The sequence below is a fragment of the Microchirus variegatus genome (assembly GCF_963457635.1).
Source record: "Microchirus variegatus genome assembly, chromosome: 21".
In the NCBI taxonomy this organism is placed as follows: Eukaryota; Metazoa; Chordata; class Actinopteri; order Pleuronectiformes; family Soleidae; genus Microchirus; species Microchirus variegatus.
The window spans coordinates 9,603,485-9,627,349 of record NC_139822.1 but is presented as its reverse complement, the minus strand read 5'-3'; the positions used below and the strand labels follow the sequence as shown (position 1 = coordinate 9,627,349).

At 43.7% G+C, this 23,865-nt stretch overlaps 2 protein-coding genes across 2 annotated transcripts in view; one reads left to right on the top strand and one right to left on the bottom strand.

The window, feature by feature from the left end:
* The window catches only part of LOC310942586 (tripartite motif-containing protein 16-like), a gene marked incomplete at its 3' end in the record, with an annotated part of 323,438 nt that overhangs the window by 240,524 nt on the left and 59,049 nt on the right, over positions 1-23,865 (top strand). The gene's annotated exons all lie outside the window — the stretch shown is intronic.
* larp4b (La ribonucleoprotein 4B) lies at positions 2,408-22,220 on the bottom strand (the record flags this gene model as incomplete). The annotated part of the gene is made up of 16 exons (XM_083907559.1): positions 2,408-2,764; positions 4,386-4,497; positions 4,687-4,904; positions 5,441-5,617; positions 5,731-5,776; positions 7,113-7,382; positions 8,375-8,481; positions 8,571-8,876; positions 8,975-9,028; positions 10,114-10,224; positions 10,536-10,639; positions 11,422-11,558; positions 11,661-11,739; positions 12,707-12,874; positions 14,728-14,881; positions 22,140-22,220. The coding sequence occupies 16 exons, from the start codon at positions 22,218-22,220 to the stop codon at positions 2,408-2,410; spliced, it is 2,481 nt and encodes an 826-aa protein (XP_083763685.1).

The following is a 23,865-nucleotide window of genomic DNA, read 5'->3' as shown; positions in this document are numbered from 1 at the left end:
GTCCGACGTCGCTAGCGTAGATTTGTGATACTGCGTAACGTACAGTGGTTATTATTATTATTATTATTATTATTATTAGCATAATTTCTTCTTCTTTTTTAAGGCTTTTGCATCTGAAATACGAACCCGAACACACAAAACTCGCGAAGTCAGTTACGATATTTTTATTTATTTTTTTACAGTAGAACATCAAAGATCGGGCAGGTTATGTTGCCGAAAAAGCGGCTGCTACAGTAAAACAGAAGCAAGAAGATTTTTAAACCACGACGACTAAAGTGTTTGCGATTTATTTAGCTTTTTTTTCCCCCCCACGAAAAAAAAAGAAAAAACGTAAATATAAAAAGAATGTGCTTTTAAATTTACCTGCTCTCAGTTTAACGGTGCGTCCCGAAGTCGGAAACTGGGAGTGACAAAGTCCGAAAAACATATCTCGGGCTGGCCACTTTTAGTAGCGACTTGCTACGCGTAAAATTTAAACATCGCAAGTGGCAGCCATCTTGGAATCGTCTTGCCAAATTGAGAATGCGCAAATTACGAGGTTAAGAAGTCCGACAAAAACATATCTTGGGCTAGCCACCGTTAGTGACGTTCTACGCGGCGTGACACGTCTACGAATAAAACTTAAACACACAATGTGCGTAGTCTTTACGATGTACGCACGTTGCCAAATTGGAAAACCACAAATTCCAACCACGACTGGAACGCACCAGAATTCCACAGTTTGTGATAATTAAATTTAAATCCTTATCGCAAGAAAGGTCATGTGCTTTGGTCAATCTCGACGGAAACGACGAGAGAAAACGTCGACCCGGAAAACAAACGAAGAGGGAGGAGCTAAACGTCGTCACCACCGAGGACGGACTTTACGAAAACGGCGTCTTAAAGGGAAAGTTCGGTTCGTCTGCGCTCACGAGCCTCAACTCAAAATCTTTCACGAAAACAAATAATCAAATAAACTTTCTTCAGTTAACGTTTCTCTGCACTTTCTATTTTCATCCACAAAAAAAAAAAATCGCACACGTCATAGCTTCTGTTTAACGTAAATCGATCCGAACTGTCGCTGACGTCCGTGTGCGTCCACAGTAAGTTCAACTAACACAAACAAAAACAACAAAAATCAACCGACGGAGACGACGCAGCACCGATCCACTCCACGTTTTCATCCTTTTCAAAGGATTCAGTTCCCTTTATTTATTTTTATTTTCAAACCGTCTGCTGGAGGGAAAAAGAAAAACACGCAAACGGCAGATAAATAAATCGTAAAATCGAGTTATTTCACGTTTTTCAGTATGAGATGAGCTGCAGTCACAGAAAACGCGGGATTGGACGTCATTAGCACCATGGGTTTGCGGAGAGAACGTGAAAACTCGCCTCGCCTCTCTGTCGCAGAAAAATGTAGAAAAAAAAGAAAGAAACGCGCTAGTGGTCATGTCATTTCCTCCTCGCCCTCCAGAGGGAGCCAAACCATCCTTAAACCACCTCGTCGCCGCACGCCTGCTTACAGTCAGAAAACGGTTGAGTCGCGAAAGTCGCAATATCAGTCGATGCGTGCGACACGTCTACGAATACAAATTTAACGTACTACGTGTACGTAAGTGTTTTAACTACGGGCGCGAGTTGCCAAATATGGAAAATGCGTAAATTTCTGGAACTACTGGAACGCGCCACAATTCCAGAGAAAAAAAATGCTCAAATAAATTTTGCTTCACACGAGCCAAGAACGAAGAAAAAAAAAAAAGCGCAACCCACGACAACGTACGCCGTTTCCGCTTTCCCAAATGCCCTTCCTGTCTGACGCTGAAAAAAACAACAAAAGAGGGAGGAGCCTCTTTAAAGGCGCCAAAAGAACGGACGACGTAACTACGAACAATAACTCCCGGTGTGGACGTAAACCAAAGGATCCCGAGTTTTGACGCGATGAGTTTTAGTTGCATATGGACGCGAGTTAAGTGTTTAAAACAAAGAAGAAGAAAAACCCATCGTTTAGCTACATTTACCAACGCGATCATCGTCATCATCATCAAACTTTTAGAGCCGGACGAGTTTGTTTACACAGACTCTTTCCCATCATCCACTGGGGTGGAGGTGGTGGTGATGGGGGGGGAGGGGGCAGAGGTTTCGACCCGGACTTGAATGCGCCTAACGCAAAAAAAAAAAAAAAAGGGAAATGAAAAAAGCAAATAAATAAGAGGAAAAAGAACGTACAGAACGGTGCTCTACGCGCACAGTAAAGTGCTTTTTGTCTTGAAGCCCTGATCGAGAAAAAGAAGGCGTCCTCTTTGCTTGTTTGTGTGATTCTGGGATACGAACAGCCCTGACTTAGGTTTCCTTTTTAAAACGCATCTGTGGAGGGTTAGAGTGAAGGGGGCGGAGTCAGAGGGCCGAGGAGGCGGGGCAGGGAGTCTCCTTACTGCGGAGACTTTGGCGGGCTGTGGTGGGAATCTTTGCTCGAGGTTTTCCCCGGGTGATGGTGATGGTGAGGGGGCGGGGACACCCACCGACCCCCCGGCCTGCGGGCCTCCCGCGGGGCTCTGTTGCCCGGGGCGAAGGCCGCCGAGCCGGGTTTGGAGGAGAGGGGGTGTGTCTCTCTGGCCTTGGCGTCCCCTGAGGCGGCATCGGGGCACTTCCTCTCCTCGCCTGCGGGGGCGCTGCAGGCTGGCTTTGCTTCCTTGGTCAGGGTCGAAGGGGGCGGCGGCTGCTGCTGCGACGTCGGGGCGTCCTTCACTCGCTGGCAGATCTCGGCGTACGACGGCTTCCTCAGCTCCTGGCGGGGGGGGGAAACGACCACGACAACGACAAGAGTCAAAAACAACATTTGTTTTATAATCTTGCATGGAAAAAATATACAGATTTCGACCGCCGTTAACAACGTTCTACGTGGTATTTTGCGTAGACAAACATCGTAGTGACACGTCTGCGTACAAGTGGCAGTCATCTTGGAATCGTCTTGCCAAACACGCAAATCCCGAGTTGAGAAGTCAGACAAAAACATATGTCGGTAATAGCCACCGTTAGCTAGTGACGCTCTACGTGGTATTTTGCGTAGACCAACATCGTAGTGACACGTCTGCGTATAAGTAGCAGTCATCTTGGAATCGTCTTGCCAAATGCGTAAATCCAGAGTTGAAAAGTCAAACACGTAAATCCCGAGTTGAGAAGTCCGACAAAAACATATGTCGGTAGTCGCCACTGCCTGATATGTTTCCGACATAAACATATCAGGCTAGCCACCGTTAGCGACGCTCTACATGGTATTTTTCGTAGACAAACATCGTAGTGACACATCTGCGTACGAGTGGCAGTCATCTTGGAATCGTCTTGCCAAACACGCAAATCCCGAGTTGAAAAGTTCGACAAAAACATATGATGGTAATAGCCACGGTTAGATAATGACGCTCTACGTGGTATTTTGCGTAGACCAACATCGTAGCGGCACAACAGTGCATAAAAATTAGTGGCAGCGGTGTTGGAATCACTTGCGAAATTGAAACTTCATATACTCCAAGCTAAGAATTCCGACATAAACATATCAGGCTAGCCACCGTTAGCTACGCTCTACCAGGTATTTTTCGTAGACAAACATCGTAGTGACACGTCTGCATACAAGTGGCAGTTATCTTGGAATTGTCTTGCCAATTCAGAGTTGAGAAGTCCGACAAAGTCAACAAAGAAATTCCTGTTTTCTCTTCAGGAACAAAATAGGGCGTCATTTAGAATTTACATCATCTGTGTTTTGTGTGAACGCAGCGTAATTTTTTACGCATTAATTTGTGAAATTGAGGAACTTTGACAGTAAGGTGACTTTATTAAAAAAATTTAAAAGCATCTTGGAATGACTTGAAATGTTCTACAATAATAGTCGGCATCACCCTCAACAAGGATGCATTGAAAATATTCGCAAACCTCTTAAGGAATAATTTTTACGAATTTCTGAATTTCAGGAAATGATCCATTTGCCCTGATGCACTTTGACAGTGAGCGGAGTGTAGTCTCAAAAACAAAAAGTATCTCAGAATGACTTGAAATTTACCATCATAACAGTCGACATCGCCCTGAACAAGGATCTGTTGAAAATATTCGCAAACCTCTTAAGGAATAATTTTAACGAATTTTTGAAATTCAAAACAAAAAGTATGGTGCTTTCCTCACTGTGTCAGACTATTATGTTTGTGTGTGTGCATCCCCCCCTCCTCTCAGGAGGTGAAGAAATCGACTGCTCTGTAATCAAGATTGATGCGAGACGAGCGGAATTAACAGACTTGATCAATCCCCCCCCCCACTGACATCGACCTGGTTAGTGACTGAGATGTCTGGGTGTGGAGGAGGAGCAGGAGAAGATAGATAGATAAATAAATAAATAAATAAAAAGATAAATAAATACTGACTGTGGCAGCGCCGTTGACTTGCACTGATTTGCTCGCGGTGGACAAGGTTCCTGGAACTCGCTCCACAGTCGACTGCGTCTCCTTCGGCTTCACCTCCGTCACTTTCACCTCCCTGAAACACAGAGAGAATGAGGAGGTCCACGTGAGTCTGAGACACTGATAAACTGAGCCACAAGGGGGAGCCTGTGCCTAACGACACATAATTATAATTCTACGCTAAACTATTATGACAAGTTCACGTCGTCCAAGACACACAAAGAAACAAAACTAAACTAAAAATGTGATTCAGTGAGGTTCTTACGCAGCTGGGAGGGGGGCAGCAGGACTGTGCGGGGGGCCGGCAGCTGTGGTCAGTGTCGAGGCTGAGGCTGAGGCCGGGATCGGGGTCGGGGTCAGGGTCACGGTCCGGGCGGTCGGCGAGGGCTGGAAGCTCGCCGTCATCGGGGAGGCGGGAGATCGGAGTGGCTCTTTGGGGCCGGCTGGAGAGAGTCCAGGACTGTTGGACTCCACGCTTGCAATCTGCAACGACAACAACGCAGGCCGTGAAACACTAGGTGGCGTCTAAACAAACGAGGGAGACACCGATCCGAATATTAACTTCACTTCTTTCTTGGACAAAATTCAAGCGCTTTCAATGTGCTTGAATTCCAAGACATAACGTTGAATGTTTTTTTTATTTCAAATTTACAAATTCCCCTCAAACTCAAGGTCAAAGTCCGTCTTTGTCTTTTTTGAAACAGATCTTGGAACCTTTCATTTCCCAGACGTCACAACATCATTTTCTCTCTCTCCTCGACTTTACTCGCTCATTGCTCTGCACGGAATCTCACGAGTCCGAATCTTATGAGCTTGTCCGGCGTAGATCGAGCAACGCAGGGCGAGAAACACTAGGTGGCGCCGTAACAAACGAGGGAGTCATTGATCTGTCTATTTAGAAAAAACTTTCAAGGGCCTTGACCCAGGTAATCTCCCGCTGATGATTCATTCACGTCACTATTCCAACTCATCGCGTGAACTGAATCCTCAGCGCGTGATCTCCACGTTTTCCCTCTTACCCGTTCCTTTAAAGTCCCTGCGACGACGACGCTGCTGGCCAGCCTGCCGTCGGACACGTCGTCACTCTTCAGGTGTCCGGCGGCTCCGGGCAGAGGGGGGAAGCTGGACAGTCCCAACTCGAAGCTCGGAGACGGAGGTTTGGGCGGAGGAGGCGGCGGCGACTGCGGCGTCACTCTCTGCACAGGACAGTGAAGGGGAGGAGCTTTAATAACCGCTGAATACATCGATAATGAACGCACTACATTCAGCCCTGATGGTAGAAGACTTTAAGAATGAGGACAATACTCACTGTAAACTTTTCATCCCTCTTTTTCCTAGAAGTAGAAACATTTTTCCTTTAAGAAAGAGAACATCTTCATTTGCAAACATCCACACAAACACACAGCGACGCAGCTTCTATCATCATCTACGCACACACCAACACGCCTGAGGTCACGTGACCTTCTGCAGTTTGAGTGGTTCAATGCTCAATGAAAACCATTTGGGAGGCAAAAGAGTGTAATTTCTGTAGTTTTAAACTCATTTAGTTTTCTGATTTTTCAGTGTTTGGGGGTGGTGTCTCGTGTCACATATGAGGTTTCATGCCGATTGGTCAATCTATGGTGAAGTTATAGCCCATTTCCTGTTTCGTGGCGAATCATCGTAATTCGCCAAAGTTTCCGATTGCCGCTGTGGCCACGCCCTTTTGAATCTGCGAAGGTTTCTGATAAATTTTGCTCCTGGATGGGTCTAGTACAATTTGACGCGTTTAACGCCCTCAGACAAGTACGTTCAGTTATGAAACGCCAAGATGGACGCCAAATCCAAGATGGCCAACTTCCTGTGGCGTCAAGGTCACGGTCTAAAGAGGATTTTTTTGTTCATCTTGTGCCGAATGATGTTCACAAAGAATTTCGTGAAATTCTTCACAACTAAATTTCTGCCGTTCCATCAAATTTGACCTCCAGTTGAGAGGTCCGACAAAAACATATCTCGGTACTAGCCACTGTTAGCTAGCGACGCTCTACGTGGTATTTTGCGGAGACCAACAACTTAGAGACACGTCAATGCACAGAAATTAGTGGCAGCCATCTTGGAATCGTCTCGCCAAATTGCAAAAACGTAAATCATGAAGTTGAAAAGTCATACAAAAACATATCTCGGGACGAGACACTTTTAGCGACGCTCTATACAATATATTTTTAATAAACAAACGTCGGAGTGACACGTCTACATGTAAAAAAAAAATCAAACAGCTTAAGTGGCAGCCATCTTGGAATCACTTGTGAAATTAAAAATCCATAAACTCCAAGTTAAGAATTCCGATAAAAACATACTTAGCGACACTACGCGGTATTTTGCGTACACCAACACCGTAGCGACATGTCAATGCATAAAAATTAGTGGCAGCCATCTTGCAATCGTCTTTCCAAAGGCGTAAATTCTGAGTTGAGAATTTCGACAAAGTCGGACAAAAACATATTACGGTACTAGCCACCGTTAGCTAGCGACGTCCTACGTGGTAATTTGACGCGAAGCCTATATCTCAGTACGAGGCACTTTTAGCGACGCTCCATACAATATATTTTTCATAAACAAACGTAATGACGCGTAAAATATTATGTCCTACACAAAATAACCTGACAATCCAGCCCATAATAGACACACGACAGCACTGGAGTTGTGTCGTACCTTCCTCGGCCGATGCCCAGTGAGTAGTCCGTGGTGGTGGTAGGGTCGGTGACTCGGCCCGTGCCGATGGTGTCTCGGCGGGGGAAGGCGGCGGTGGAGGGCAACCTGGTCCTGGGCTGGCTGGAGGGCAGACGCGTCGGCGGGCTGCTGCGGACGCCGTTGAGTCGCTCGCTGGGGAAAGTGGGGAAGAGGCTGCTGGGGCTGTCCAGGAGCCCTGTGCTGCGGTCTGCTGTGGGGATCGTCGGCCTCAAGTGAGGCTTACTGTGATTCCTGTCCAGACACGGGGAACACACAGAGTCACGAGGTGGGATTTAAACACTCATTCGCGGCCATTTATGCAACACCGAGCTTCATTATGAACTGGGAAATGTATTTAAATAATTTCCAAGATTGATTAAACTTAATTTTACACATGTTATTTAAAACGTACACACGTAAATCTTCAATATAAAATGCTGGAAATTGGTTTGGGGACCCAAATAAATCTCCTGTGACCCACGTGCGGGTCCTGACCCAGACTTTGGGAACCACTGATTTAAAGCATTAATCGAGGGACAGTTCGGTTTTTCAAAAAAACAAACAAAAAAACGTAAAATAAATAAATATCTTATTCGTTTGCCACTTCATTTTGCTGTCTGCCATTGTCTCACTCTCCCACACCAAAGTCCATAGAGAAAACCAGTGATTTTAACATCACAGCACACAGGAGTTGTTGATCCACTGCTGCCTCCATCACTAACTTACAATGACTGATTTTTTAAAATTCGGCTTTTGAAAAACTTCATTCAGATTAACCTCAGTGACACAAAGTGACCACAAGAGGCAGCAGTAGACCAGCAGCTGCTGTGTCCCCGTGAGCTAAAATCACAGATTTTTCGGTTCAATTACTTCAGTTTCCTGTTGGAAAAGTCTGTCTAATGGTGAGATAAAGACGTGGACGTGTTCTTAAGATAACGTAGACTTAAACAGATGAAAATGTTATAAGATGAAACTCATGTAAGGCAGATAAAATTGGTTTCTCTATAGTCTGAACCTCAGAAAACCACACTTTAAAACACCTAAACTTTCCCTTTAATAGGGTTTTTAGTTTATTGGTATCATCAGACCTCAAATCTTAAATCGTAACAGACCAATTTCATTTAATTATTAACTGAAAAAGAGTTCAATTGAACCATATTTGAGGTTTTGAGTTGACACCTTACACAGGAACAGTGCATGTTCTTAAAAAGACGATTAAAAGTCAACAAGTGAGCGTCGAGCACCTGTTCCTGAGCGAGTAGTGTCTGACGGTGAGAGGAGACGTCGCTGGTTTGAAACCGTGCGACGTCGTAAATCCGTTGATGAACTGGTTGTTATGGAACGGGGCCACCTGGTGGAGAGAAAACACACTTGTTGTTAGCGTCAAGTCTCCTCTTTGAGTTACATTCACACACACACAGACAGTAATAAGCGCCTCACCAGTGCGGGGTCGATGAAGCTGTGTGTGGCTGACCAGGCCTGTGGTGTGATCAGACTGTATAAAGGGAACTGCTGCTGGGGGCTGTAAACAGGTGGGATGAAGTAGGACGACGTGTATCGCTGCTGCTGCTGCTGCTGCTGCTGCTGCTGTTGTTGTTGTTGTTGTTGTTGTTGTTGTTGTTGTTGTTGTTGCTGCTGCTGCTGCTGTTGCTGTTGCTGCTGCGCGTACGGGTTCACCTCCACCGGCCGGTAACCATTCTTTGGCATGAAAGTGTTGATAGCGATTGCCTTGGCCTTTATTCTGGCCTGGTGCACAGACACAGACACAGACGTCTTTATTCAGATAAACGCAGCAGAGACGAGCTTTATTCTTTACAGGTCAGTGTGTCGTGTTTGCAGCTCACCTTAATGGGCTTCCCTTGGAAGGTCTTCACCTCCTCACGCAGATACTGATATGCCTTTATTGACAGGAAGAAGAAGAAGAGAGGGACGACGTGAGGCAAAGAACGTTTATCATTTTTAAATAAATATATATATATATATATATATACACATACATACATACATATTTACATATGTGTATGTAAATATGTATGTATAGTGGCAGCCATCTTGGAATTGTGTTGCCAAATTGCAAATGTGTAAATCATGTACATATACACGTACGTACATGTACACGTACGTATACACACACGTACGTACATGTACATATACACGTATATAGACACGTACGTGTGCATATACACGTATATATACTTCTCAACGCCATGATTTACGCATTCGCAATTAGGCAACATATGTACGTACGTGTATGTGTATATCTACTGTATTATGTGTGTGTATATAGATGTATGTGTATGTATGCGTGTGTATATATATACTGTATATATACATACATACATACATGTATGTATATACACATACATGTATGTATATATATGTATATACACGTGTATAAGTATATATGTACACGTATGTATGTACATACGTGTACATGTGTACTGTATGTGTGTTTGTGTATATATATGTATGTGTATATATATACAAACATTCATATGCACACACACGTACACACGTATATATACACATATACATATATATATATACACACACACACACACACTTATATATACACACACACACGCATAATACAGTAGATGTTATTTAAGAGTGTATTTACAGTGCATTTTTAATGATATATGTATCCTTTATATCAGGATATAGAATAAAAATATACACATATTTTTTACGTGTTTTTCTGCAATGTGCATGTGTTCTCTGGAGTAGAATACTCGTGAAAAGCACCAGGGGGCAGTATACTGATCAGATATATTCAGCCTGTCAGGTGCTGCGATATATTTAAAGTGACCATGAAGTCTCACAGTTTGAAAACAGATTCTGCTTCTGGTTTTTTGTTTTTGTTTAGAAGATTTTCCCGCCAACATGGCGGTGTAAACAAACCGAGTCTCACGCACACACACACGGGGAATGCAGAGAGGAGGAAAATCCCTTAACCAAATACATAAAGAGTTAAAAAGGTTACCTGTTGTGCGTCTGCTTCTGATTCAAATGTGATGAACCAGTTGTCGTTGTAGGCAAATTCACAGTTGATGAACTTGGGTAAGTTTTCCCCTCTAAAGAGAGCCTCTACCTCCTGCGACACACAAAAACAAGGTTGTTGTGAGTGTGATTTAACTGCTGACACATTAAGGACACGTCACGGCCTCACAACCGAGTTTTTAGATTAAACAAAAACAAACCCATTTCAGACGTAATCTGTGAACAACGTTTGCAAAAATGCGTAAAGATGTCAGGGTACAGAATCTGGAGGTGAACTGATGTGTCTTTAAAGACGAGGAGAGATTTTCACAACCACCTTTTCATCAAATACCAGCTGCATGGATGCAAATAGGCGGATACATCTCAGAAAATACTGAATAAATGTTTGTTTATAGTGTCACTGACCTCTATGGGTGTGCTCTCTGGGACTTCTCTGAGGATCACGATGCAGCGGTTCTGATTGGGTCGCACCTTCTCCCCTTTCTCATCCACCTGGACCAATGGCAGAGCTGTGGGGGGGGTGGGGGTTTATTCACTTAACGACATCTTAAGAACACATTCACGTCTTTATCTCAGTGTGAGACAGACTTTTTCTTGTATAAACTGAAGTTTGTAAAACTCTCACTCTGCCACACCAAACCCCATAGAGAAAAGCAGTGATTTTAGCTCACAGGGATACAGGAGCTGCTGGTCCTCTGCTGCCTCGTGTGGTCACTTTGTGTCACTGAGGTAAATCTGAACAAAGGATTTTACATGCCGAATTGACGGAAACACATATTGTAAGTTAGTGATGGAGGCAGCAGTGGATCAACAAGTCCTGTGAACTCCTGTGTGCTGTGATGTTAAAATCACTGATTTTCTCTATGGGCTTTGGTGTGTGGGAGAGTGAGCGGTTGACAAAAACGCAACAAAAACGTCAGTTTCCTGTCAGAAAAGTCAATATAACGATAAGATAAAAAGGTAAATATAAACTTAATGTCATGTATTTTTTGTTTAAATGGATAAAATCTGATTTTGAACGACCACGCCTCTAAAACAGCACAAGTAAACGTTAAAAGTGCAGATCAGAGACAGACGGCTTTAATTTAATTTGACGAAGTGTAAATCATTGAGGAGGACACTTCGACAACCTCTCCAGGGAAATCAATCCAGAGGTGTTGTGTCTTCGTCCTACAGCGTCTCCAGCAGGTGAGCAGACATCGTTAAAACCATTAAAAGCGGCTAATAAACGTTCGACAGCGACAAAACGAACAAAACGGCGAACGCGTCACAGAGTCGGCGCTTCACTCACATCGTAAAATGTCCACGATCAGCTCCACGTCGGTGCTGAGCTTCTTGACGTGGTCCAGGTTGGCCACCGTCACAATTGGCACGTACTGGTCACTGTCCATCTGGGAGATGAGGTACATGTCACTGGCCAGATTCTCCCTGAGAGACAAAGGTGGCGTTAGAGCAGAAATAAGAAACTATACCTACACCATTTATTATTCACAATCAATAAGAAGAGTCATGTGACTGAGGATAAGTCACCTGGAAAGACAGAATTCCAGCGTCTTCTTCAGGAGTTCCCTCAAAGCTTCCTGTGGATTATCAGGCTGGGCTTCACTAACTGTTCACACACACACAAGAGGAAACACCATTAACACCACACTATGAGCAAGGCAGTAAAGACATGACTCACAATTCCTCCAATTAAAAACAGCAAAAATAATGTTCATTAATCACCTTCACAAAATGAGGTTTGAACAGAATCAGCAGTGAAATGTGAGAATCTCGTAGGATTCCTTTATTTGTCCGGAGAGGTCAGAATGTTTTTGTGGAGACACTGTTCCCGAGGGACGTTAAAAAGCGCGGGACCAGCCCAGCTTTGGCACGTTTTTTTTAGCGAAACGACAAACGCGCTCGGACAGGACACCAAAATTAAAAATGGCCGACTTCCTCTTGAGTTGAGGCTGTGGTTACGATCGACTTTTTTGTTCGTCTTGGTCGATGACATCTTCTCACCAAGTTTCGGGAAATTTGGTGGAACTCAACGTACGCCGAAGTCGCAGGGCACTTCCTGTTTCGTGGCGAATTGTCAAAATTAGCCAAATTAGCTGAGGGTTGCCGCGGCCACGTCGTTTTAAATCCGCAAAACCTTTCGACAACTCTTCACCTTTGATGCGTCAAGTACAAATTGGCGCGTTTTTTTATGTCGGTACGAGAAACGTGCCCAGACAGGACGCCAAAATTAAAAATGGCTGCCAATTTTCGGGAAACTCGGTGCAACTCAATGTTGCCTCTGTTTTCACACTAGGGGGCGCTGCTATAGAACCCTTGAGTAACGCACGGTTTCTGGGAACTATGGCAATGTCGCATTTTCACCAGACCCGAGATTTTATGCACATTAACGCCCTCAAAAAACGACCGCAAAAAAACATGGATAGAACAATAATCTGATGGATTACGATATACAATCATCATATACAAGGACAAGAAAGAAGATTGTGCAGCGTCTCAAAGTCAGGTCCTGACAGAGACTTGTTTGTCGTTAACCCTGTTAACCCAAACAAATAACCGGTCACTAACCAGCCCACCTGTGTGTCCGGGCTTGTCCGGGGATTCTGTAAAGTCCGGCTCGGTGCAGTCGGCGGTGACGGAGGCCACGGGCGCCGGCTCGGCCAGCATCACTGCGACTGGTGGAGGCTCATCGGGTTCAGTCAGCAGGGGCTCTTTGTACGCTTTGTCTTCACTGGCTTCATAGTCTGTGTGTGACAATGAAACGGTTATTTAATTACAAGTTCTCATCATGAAAAATGACAAACGTGAAAATATTCACATTTAAGAAGCTGAAAAATAACAGAAACTAGAAAATATTCACATTTAATACGCTGAAAAATGACAGAAACGTGAAAATATTCACATCTAAGAAGCTGAAAAATGACAGAAGCTAAAAATTATTCACATTTAAGAAGCTGAAAAATGACAGAAACTAGAAAATATTCACATTTAATACGCTGAAAAATGACAGAAACATGAAAATAGTCACATCTAAGAAGCTGAAAAATGACAGAACTTAAAAAATATTCACATTTAAGAAGCTGAAAAATGACAGAAAGTAGAAAATATTCACATTTAAGAATATGAAAAATTACATAATTTAATTTATTAATAGATAAATTGCTGAATCATTGAAGCCCTCCATGTTAGTGAGAGTTTCTAAACTCTATCCACTTGATCTACGCGTCTGTTCACATGTAGAAAACGTCTCGGTGTGAATGATACGACTATATGACATCACCAGCGTTCACAGACGCAGACGTCGCACTAGCGTCAATCACAGTCAAGTCCAGACTAATCAATCACTGGTGATTCGTGCCCACATCCCTGTGTCAGCCGCACTGAGCTGGACACATTAGAGTGAGTGATTATGCTCCTTCGTTTGCAGGGAACAGTGAGTGTGGCTGGAATATTCAAACGTCAATATATAAGCCAGAGAGTGAATGAGTGAATGATTAAAGAGGTGACGAGAGCAGAGGCAAGAATAGACAAAAGAGACTAACTAAAAATACGTCTGTGAGGAACACTCCACTGCTTTGTTATACTTTATACTTCATATTAGTCAATTTAATTAAGTAAAAACATGGAAAAATGTAATTAAGCCGCAAAAAAAATACCCAAGACTTGGGCTTTGGTGTGGGAGAGTGAGTGATATACAAATTGGCAAAAAGTTATATCTATGATAGTCTAAGATATCTTTAAAAACAACTTTATATCACTGTTCGACAGACTTTTCACACAGGAAACTGAAGTTTGTAAACCACTCACTCTCCCACACCAAAATCCATAGAGAAAATCAGTGATTTTAGCTCACAGGGACACAGGAGCTGCTGGTCTACTGCTGCCTCGTGAGGTCACTTTGTGTCAGTAAATTAAATTGGAATGATAAATTTTAAAAGCCTAATTTTACAAAATAAGATGTTTGTACTTAGTGATGGAGGCAGCAGTGGATCAACAACTCCTGTGAACCCCTGTGTGTACGTGATGTTAAAATCACTGGTTTTCTCTATGGGCTTTGGTGTGGGAGAGTGAGTGGGTTTACAAACTTCAGTTTACACAAGGAGCAACTAAGTCAGTTTATTAAATCTACGTCAGTTTAAGTCTACAATACCTTAAGAACACAAAGACGTTCACGTCTTTATCTCACTGTGAGACAGACTTTTCCAACAGGAAACTGAAGTTTATAAACCCACTGACTCTCCCACACCAAAGCCCATAGAGAAAACCAGTGATTTTAACATCACAGCACACAGGAGTTCACAGGAGTTCACAGGAGTTGTTGATCCACTGCTGCCTCCATCACTAACTTACAGTGACTGATTTTGTAAAATTAGGCTTTTAAAATTCATAATTCCAATGTATTTGAGTGACACAAAGTGACCACACGAGGCAGCAGTCGACCAGCAGCTCCTGTGTCCCCGGGAGCTAAAATCACTGTTTTTCTCTATGGGCTTTGGTGTGGGAGAGTGAGTGGGTTTACAAACTTCAGTTTCCTGTTGATTCCTTTTGCTGTTTGGTTGAGGATATTTACGAGTTTTACGATTCGCTTGCGACTGACCTTCAGGGCCGGGGTCGGCCGAACTATTGCAGCCTTCCTTCCATGTCTGCAGGGCAGCAGTTGTGGCGTCAGCACTCCCGCTGGGGTCCAGGCTAAACATGTGGTTGGCCCATGCTTTCGCATTGGGGTTGAGGTCCGAAACCTTGACGGATTCCTGAGAAGAGGAAACAAGAGTGTGGTCAGAGATTTGACTTTAAACTCGGGGAGAATAGCGATGCGAAAAAGTACCGTTAGGGTTAGGGTTAACCCTAACCCCAGAACTCCATCTACAGACGCTCAATCCCAGGTGTGTGCAGCCCCCACCGTCTGCACCACATACTCACAAAAGGCTCAAAGCAGCAGTCGATCAAACGCGCGTCGCAGGCAAACGGGCCGTAACCCAGCGCCGCGGTCGGAGCCGGCGTTTCGCTCAGGTCCTGAGGCACAGGGCCGGACCAGGAGCTTCCTGCCGGAGCGGGAATCAGACTCCACTGCATCCAATCCATGATTTGCGCACATCCGACCGAGTCTAAAAGTGTCGTCATGCGCCGTTTACGTCTCAGTCTGAGCTGCTGCTGCTGCTGCTGCTGCTGCCGTGTCGACGGTGCAGAGGCTCGGCCGCCCCCCCTGGTGGACCGGCGCTGATGTCGCAGACGCCGACCGGCTCTTCATTCTCCCGTGTAACGTCCGTCCGCCTGGGCTTTTGCTTTGTCGCCAGCGCACTGAGTCATTCCCCGAGTGCTGAGTCGCACACACCTGAGCTCAACAACACCTCCTCCTCCTCCTCCTCCTGAGGCGTCGCTCCAAATTAAATCAGCCTCCGCTTTAAAATCGATTACTCTGCTCACGACTGAGTCCATGAAAACCTTTGTAGAGTTAAAACTCAACACACACACACACACACACAGAGAGAAAAGTTGAGGACAGAGAAGGATGAACCCGACTGGATATGAGATTACCAGCAGATGACAGCTCGTATTTCACACACCAGACACACACACACACGCCCCTGCCTGTGCTTATAATCCAGCCTGGCACTGAAGTCAAACTCCCTCTGCTGCCATAGAAACTGCTGCTGACATCACCACGTGTGTACGTCGTGGGCGCGGCTTGACCTTTGAAAAATAAATAAATATATGTATATATATGCATATATATTTGAAAATATATAAAAAGAAGAGGGAGAAGGTGAGCTGTCACGCTGACTGAGGACAACGGCTGCGTTTATTTATGCAAGTTATTTTTTTTGTACAGTAAGCAAGTTTTTATTATCACATTATCACATACAAAATGTATTGTTCTGATGCCATAATTTGCCTCATCGCGCTAAGCATTGTATACATTTTTGAATCGAGAATCTTATGAATTAACGGGTCGAATCGAGAATCGATTTTGAATCGAAATCGTGAGCCACCCAAAGATTCACAGCCCTACAAGGCAATGAATGACAGAGGTGGGAATATGACGTCATCCTTTTCCCAAAGTAGCGAATTCTGAGGCCATTTCAGATTTTCCCACTCTGGGATTTTTCAAAAAAAACGTTAACCCATCTCCGTGTGGACACACACACACACACACACACACACAGAGGGATATAAATAGGTCAGGTTTAATTGCTGGTCTGTATCTGACACATATGTGTGAAGCATATGGTTCATCACTCCGTCTCCATGTATGAATAAGGAATGAGGTGGAAAAACTCACCAAATGTGATTAAAACATGTATATGTAAGTTCCAAGCTGTAGAAAAGTATTGACTTTACTTTTTTACTTTTTACGTGATATGATTGAATGACAGAACGAGAATCTTCTGTTGCTCGACATCCGTCAGTGAGTACGTTTCAAACCCTCAAGGCTGTGACATTGGATTCCGGGACACTTTTTCCCACCACTAATCCCGGCTCCAGCCCGAGGCTTTAACCCACTGGAGTCCGTCACAAACAATGGTTCCTGTTTTTTTTTACTCCATCCAATCTTTTTTCCGATCTCGATCATGTGTAAATGAGGACGGACAGAAAAAAATAACGAACTCTTTCCATCCCCTGGTTTTGGAACACTGAGGGAAAAATAACTTTTTCTTCGCCTGAAGGCCGTGCACTCACTTCTTACCCATTTCCTTGGTTCCACATTCTTTACTATTTAAAGACGTTTGATTGAAACCCAGCATGACGACACATCCCTGACTGGAGCAGCACAACGGCTTCACCACCACAGAAACACAACTTTCCCCTTTAACTTTCCAGCTGAAATTGTTCTACTTTTGCGAAACATCACGCCGACACGGTGACGACAACGTGATGGTTTTTAAACCGTACGAAGCCGGACACAACTTGGCGTGTTTCACCGTTAAATTGGAGAGGCTGATGTTAACGATGTGTGCGGCTCAAAAAAAAACGCTACTCGAAAATGTCATAAATAATTACTAGCGCATGCAAGTTAGAGAAATTAATGCAGGGGTTCACTGTGTGTTGACTTAACAGGAGCAGCTTATGAGATGCATTCATAGACCCCGGTAAATTTCATCACTTCTGCAGGATCTACGGGAGCATCTTTCGAGATGCATTCAAGAAACCCCATCATTTTAAATCACCGCTGCTGCCACCTTGTGGTACGGTAGATGGATTCACCACAAGTTTAGGCTTCATTAGAGTTGTTTTTTATAAATACAGGGTTGCAGAATTCCAGTAATTTTCCAAACTGGAAACTTTTACTGAGAAGTAACAGGAATTAATGTGGAGGGAAAAAAATTCAAAATCGGAGGTTGGGAAATGACAGAATTGAGGATTGATAAAGGTCTACTCACACATTTGTATTTGTTTTGTTTGCATAAGAAAGTTTCTGTCAATTATCCAACATTTTCCACTTAATTCTCACCAATTTCCATTAATTTACTCATGAAAGGTTTCCTATTTGGACTTGTTACAAATACAGTATACTGTAAATTTTACGAGGAATATCCCCCCCTTCATTTTAATCAAGCTGCTGCCACCTTGTGGTACGGTAGATAGATTCACCACAAGTTTAGGCTTCATTCGAGTCGAAAGATTTGATTTTATAAATGCAGGAGTTGCAGAATTCTGGTAATTTTCTAAACTGGAAACTATTACTGGGAAGTAACAGTAATTAATTTGGGGCGTAAAATGTTCTAAATTGAAGAGAAATGACAGAATTGAGCATTGATAAACGTCTACTCACAAATTAATCTGTCTGTTTTTTTCATCTGCTTATGACAAAACAAAATATTGTGAAACCACACAAGACAACAGCTTCTTCTCTGTAGTCTAATTTAGACTAATGCTACGTTACAAAATGATCCCACGCGGCAACAAATCCCGTTGGACGGTAAATCTTGCCCACCTCGAGAAGAAAGTGTTGAGAAAATAGCACAGTGTCATCCGTGTATACATGGATAATTACAGCCAAACACTGTACGTCCCCTTTTTATTCACCGTCTGATTCTCAATCCAAAATGAAGAAGCTTGCGATGCTCGCGCTGACCAAGAAAACCAGACGCACCCAGACGTGACGCCAGAGCAGAGGAGGATCGGCGAGACTCGACCGGGGGAGGACGAGGAAACTCGTTTGTTTTTAATTTAGCTCTCGACAGCGACAACAACTCACCGCCGCCAAACCCCTCAACTGTATTTTCATCTAGACGACGACGGCGGTGTCAGCCAGAGTCCACCAGCATGTGGCTGCAGCTCAGTGTAAAATCCCACCCTGGCGACCACATTTAGTCCCGACATTCTCAGCGAGTGGGTCGCATGTGTGAGTGTCAATCAAGCCTGCAGGACTGGACTAACACCCAGGATGAACTGATGAGGATAACGACTGGTGCTGCAACCAACTATAACTTTCATACTCAATTAATCTGCCATCGATCGATTTGTCGTTTCCTTTAACCCAGGGGTTCTCAAAGTTGTGATACCTGAGGGCCAATTTAGGAACCCAACATTGAACTGAGGGCCGCTAAAGGGAAAAAACTGAAAGAAATCCCATTTGTAATAACTATGGCGTCCAAAATTTGACAAAACCGACATACTATACTACGTTGTCCAAAATGTGACAATTTTTTTGAAAAACAAATTTTGGTCCAAAATTTGACAAAATCCAGGAGCTTAGTAGCTCCTGGATTAAAACGATCAACTGTAATTCATTGCGGGCCGCCAGAAATGTTTCTGCGGGCCGCCATTGGCCCCCGGGCCGCACTTTGAGAACCAATGCTTTAAACGTTAAAATGATGAGGTTTTAAAAAGTCCACAAACTTTGTTATACAGAGCAAATAAACTACAAGATATAGAAATACTAATTGCGCTGCGTCACTTGTTTGTGATTCTGACTCTCGTGGGCAGGACCTAAGGAAGCTGTCTGCTGATTGGCTACTGACTTTTGGAGTGACAGCTCCATGGACCGGAGGAAGTCACAGGCTTGGGAGTCGCTGTCCGTCTGGAACTCGCTCCCCCGCGTTTTTCCCAGTATCTAACTTTTGTCAGATTATAAACTTCAGATAATCCCGTGATGACTTCCGGGCCATTGAGCGGTCGCTCCACAACGTCCTGATCCAGTGTTTGGGAACGCCTGGTCTACGTCATCATGACTCATCAGAAGTCAATCATGTTTCGTTCACAGCTCTAATCAGAGTCTAATCGCCACTTCACACTGTACTTGATGAATTAAAAACTAAAAACAAATACAAAGAAAACAGGTTAAAGTCGGGTTAAAGGAGTGTAAGTGACACTTACACAATTTCAACTCATTTCCCAAGACAACCTGCTCACGTTGACCCACTTAGAGCCACTTCAGCCCCGAGGTCCAGGCACAGCGATGACTAAGACACGGTTTGGTTTGGTTTGGTCTGCTGTGACGGATGACGGCGGCTGCAGCAGCTCCTGATGAGTTACAGCTGGATGTTTCCTCTGCGCTGATGAAAACTATCGACTGACGGCAGATTTCCTGATTAACACCGGCGGTGACCTTTCATGGGTCCAGACTCACCCATCACACACACAAAGACCAATGGATTCATGCTCAATAGGACGCCTTTGTTCCAACGGTCAATCTAAAAGGATCCTAATGACCTGAGCAGTGGAGAGTCATATTTGTGCAGGACTTTTTTAACCCTAGTTTATTTGGCAGTTTTCCATCATGGTACGGTCGGTCCTGGGTCAGGCTTCTGTTTCAGCTGAGTACAGGACCTTTAACTTCACATCAAGACATCATAACAAGACATCAAGGTTTGACCGTCCCTAATGGAAGGTAAAAAACTATAGAAGGCGTAGCAGAAGCAGAAGAAAGTTAGTAGTTGAAGTAGATGGCAAAGTAGTTCAAGTAGTTACAGGAGTAGTAGAAGAAGAAGTAGTTGTAGAAGAAGTAGTGGAAGAAGTAGAAACAATGTAGAATTAGTAGTAGAAGCAGAAGTAGTAATAGTAGTAGTAGATGTAGAAGAAGTGTAGTAGTAGATGTAGTAGTGGAAGAAGTAGAAACAATGTAAAAGAAGTAGTAGAAGCAGAAGTAGTAGATGTAGAAGAAGTGTAGTAGTAGTAGTAGAAGTAGTAGTAGTCGTCGAAGTGGCAATCCATGTAGAAGTAGCAGTAGAAGTAGTAGAAGTAATTGTAGTAGTAGTAGAAGAAGTAGGAGAAACAGCATTATGAGGGTAAGTAGTAGTGGAAGTAGAAGAAAATTAGTAGTTGCAGAAGTAATTGAAGTAGAAGACAAAGTAGTTCAAATAGTTACAGGAGTAGTAGAAGAAGAAGTAGTAGTAGTAGTAGATTTAGAAGAAGTGTTGTAGTAAAAATAGTAGTAGTAGTGGTCATGGAAGACGTAGAAGAACTTGTAGAAGTAGTAGCAGCAGACGTGGAAGCAGAAGTAATAATAGTAATAGTAGAAGAAGTAGTAGAAACATAATTATGAGAAGAAGTTGTAGTAGTACATGTAGAAGAAGAAGCAGAAGAAAATTAGTAGTTGAAGTAGAAGACAAAGTAGTTCAAGTAGTTACAGGTGAAGTAGAAGAAGTAGTGGCAGAAGTAGAAAAAGTAGTAGAGGCAGACGTAGTCGTAGTAGTACGAGAAGACAAAGTAGTAGAAGTATTAGTCATAGTAGTGGTGGTAGAAGACAGGAGCACAGAGACGTTCCTTGAATGAATCCTTGAAATGTTTCCGTCTGTGTGGACAGAGTTCAGAGGTGACACATAAACAGAGACAAAAACACTTCAGTGCTACAGTGCTGTTTGTTTACGTCTGACCACTGAGCCACTGATGAAGCTGATGAAACTGCCTGAGTCATGGCTTCACTTCACTGGTGATCTGATCTCACAACACAAACCACCGGCACGTCTGCAGCTGCAGCTGCAGCACAGCGTGTGACGAGGAGATTTTCACCAACACAACAAAAACACACATGATCTGCTTCTACATTCATTTGAGAGATGAGCCGAGGACACACATTCCTGAGAGCAATTATTACTTTTGGACGTCTGACTGTGCTGTAATGACACTTAATAACACGTATGATAGCTACGTCACATGTTCACGTCTTTATCTCGCTGTTAGACAGACGTTTCCAAATGGGAAACTGAACCACTCACTCTCCCACACCAAACTCCATCGAGAAAATCAGTGATTTTAGCTCACAGGAGCTGCTGGTCTACTGCTGCCTCGTGTGGTCACTTTGTGTCACTAATTTAAGTCTCAATTAAATATTTCAAAAGCCGAATTAACAATATCAGTCATTGTAAGTTAGTGATGGAGGCAGCAGTGGATCAACAACTCCTGTGAACTCCTGTGTGCTGTGATGTTAAAATCACTGGTTTTCTCTATGGGCTTTAGTGTGGGAGAGTGAGTGGTTTACAAACTGATTTTAGCTGCTTTAACAAAAGACTCCTGGAATAAAATCTACGTCAGTTTAAGTCTTCGATGTCTTAGGAAGATGTTCACGTCTTTATCTCACTGTTAGACTTTAACAACAGGAAACTGAAGTTTGTAAACCACTCACTCCCCCACACCAAAGTCCTTAGAGAAAACCAGTGATTTTAACATCACAGCACACAGGAGTTCACAGGAGTAGTTGTTCCACTGCTGCCTACATCACTAACTTCAAATGTCTTATTTTGTTATATTCGGCATTAAAAATCCTACGCTCAGACTTATTTCAGTGACACAAAGTGACCACACGAGGCAGCAGTAGACCAGCAACTGATTTTCTCTATGGGCTTTGGTGTGGGAGAGTGAGTGGTTTACAGATCTTTACAGAAAATCTGTGCAACAGGGAGAGCAGCAGTGAACATTCTTCCGCTATAGTACAAACTGACGTCTGAAGACCCCCCCCCCCCACACACACACACCGTGATACTTCTTAACGGGCACGAGATCCTGCGTGGTCACTTTATCAATGAGACTGAGGGACATTGAGAGGTGAAGTGTGACAGTGAAACTCACCAAATGAGAGTTCTCTTTTGCCTCTTGGACTTGCTGCACCTGTGGTTCAGCTACAACTTTCGTGTCCTGGTCAGAAGTCATGAGCCGTCTGCTTCTTGGCTCCTCAGGGAGAAGTCTCTGCGTCACCAAGGAAGCTGGAGAGGACAAAACATGTTAATACAACTCTTCATCGGTGTTCATTTTAGTGTGTTTTTGTGTATCATTGTTCGTTTTGTGACTTTTTGAGTGTTTTTGACAGATATGCAATTATACACTAACAAACTTTACGTGTGTGTCGTCTCATCAGAGGTCGTTTGTAACGCAGAGATAATCCAAAGGCCACAATCAGCCGCCTGTCTGTGACAGAGGCTCTGTGTTTGCATACAAAGAAGAAAAAAGGAATGGCACGACTGTAAAGTGGGTGACCTTTGACCCACATACTGATTCCCATACATAGCGTGTGTGTGTGTATGTGTGATCCAGTGGTGATTAATCAGACAAATCCATAAATTCTCCTCAGCTCTGAAAGCAGCTGCCGTTTGATCAACTTCTCGACTAAGTAACCACGACCGCGACGTCATGAACGCCAGGCTGAGGTCATGTGACCAGACAAAACTAACGACGACTTCCAGTTGAACCGATAGTTTTCTAAATATGATAAGCGATGTATATATGTGTATATATATATATATATATATATATATATATATGTGCATATACATATACAATACATCATGTTCAGTCCTTGTTTACACTGCTAATATGAAGTAGTAGGACTAAACACTAAAGGATTATTTTAATTAGCGCTGGGCATATTAGCGCGTTAACCACATTAGCACATGACGTGTTTCCATGACGACTGACCGGAAAAGGACGTGTGTGACGCCCAGAGTCCAGGCACCGTTTACCAGCGAGCGCAGTTAGCTGCTTTGGCGCCTTTTAGCGCCGTTAGCGTTAGCCTACAGTGGAACTGGTGCGGTCTGTTTGTTCAAGGAAAAGAGCAGCGCTAAAAATAACCAGCGTACCTGTGTACTGTGTGTCTGTTTTGAAGTTTACCGATACTTTAGAGACTCGGTTTAACAATCAGGAGTCACGGACACATGACGTAACGTGCGTCTTTTTCCCGTTAGTCGTCGTGGAAACGCGGCATACTTTGACGCGGACGGCGTTAACGTGCCCAGCACTAATGTAATTCATTAGAAATAACAGATTCATGAAGTCGTCGTTGCAGCCCTACAAGTGACATCACTCCCATTAACATTAACCAATCGGGAGGCGGAACTCCACAAAGAGGCGGGGCTCTCTGCTCCTCCGGTAAAGCCGTTTGCCTGACAGTAAATAGAACAAAAACCAACAGACACCAGCGTTAAATACGTATAAATTTACTTCTTATTCAGTGCCGCCGCCGACGTGTTCGGTCAACAACACAGAGCCTAAACAAATCGGGCAGCGACCGCGTCTTCAGTCTACTGTATAAACAACAATTTGATTTTTGAATGGAGTCACAGGGCAACACCTACAACAACACACACACACACACCCACGGTTATCTACTCAACTCCTGCGGCTGATACACACCCACTCCAAACAGAACTTTTCCCAATTTGCCAAACCTTAAAACCAAAGAAACATCACCGACTGTTCTTTAATTTACTGCAGCAGCTCGTCGTCATAACACTCAACCTTGGCAAGTTTTCAAAGAGGCCGATCACACGATCGCATCCAGTCGCGACAAGGTCTATAACAC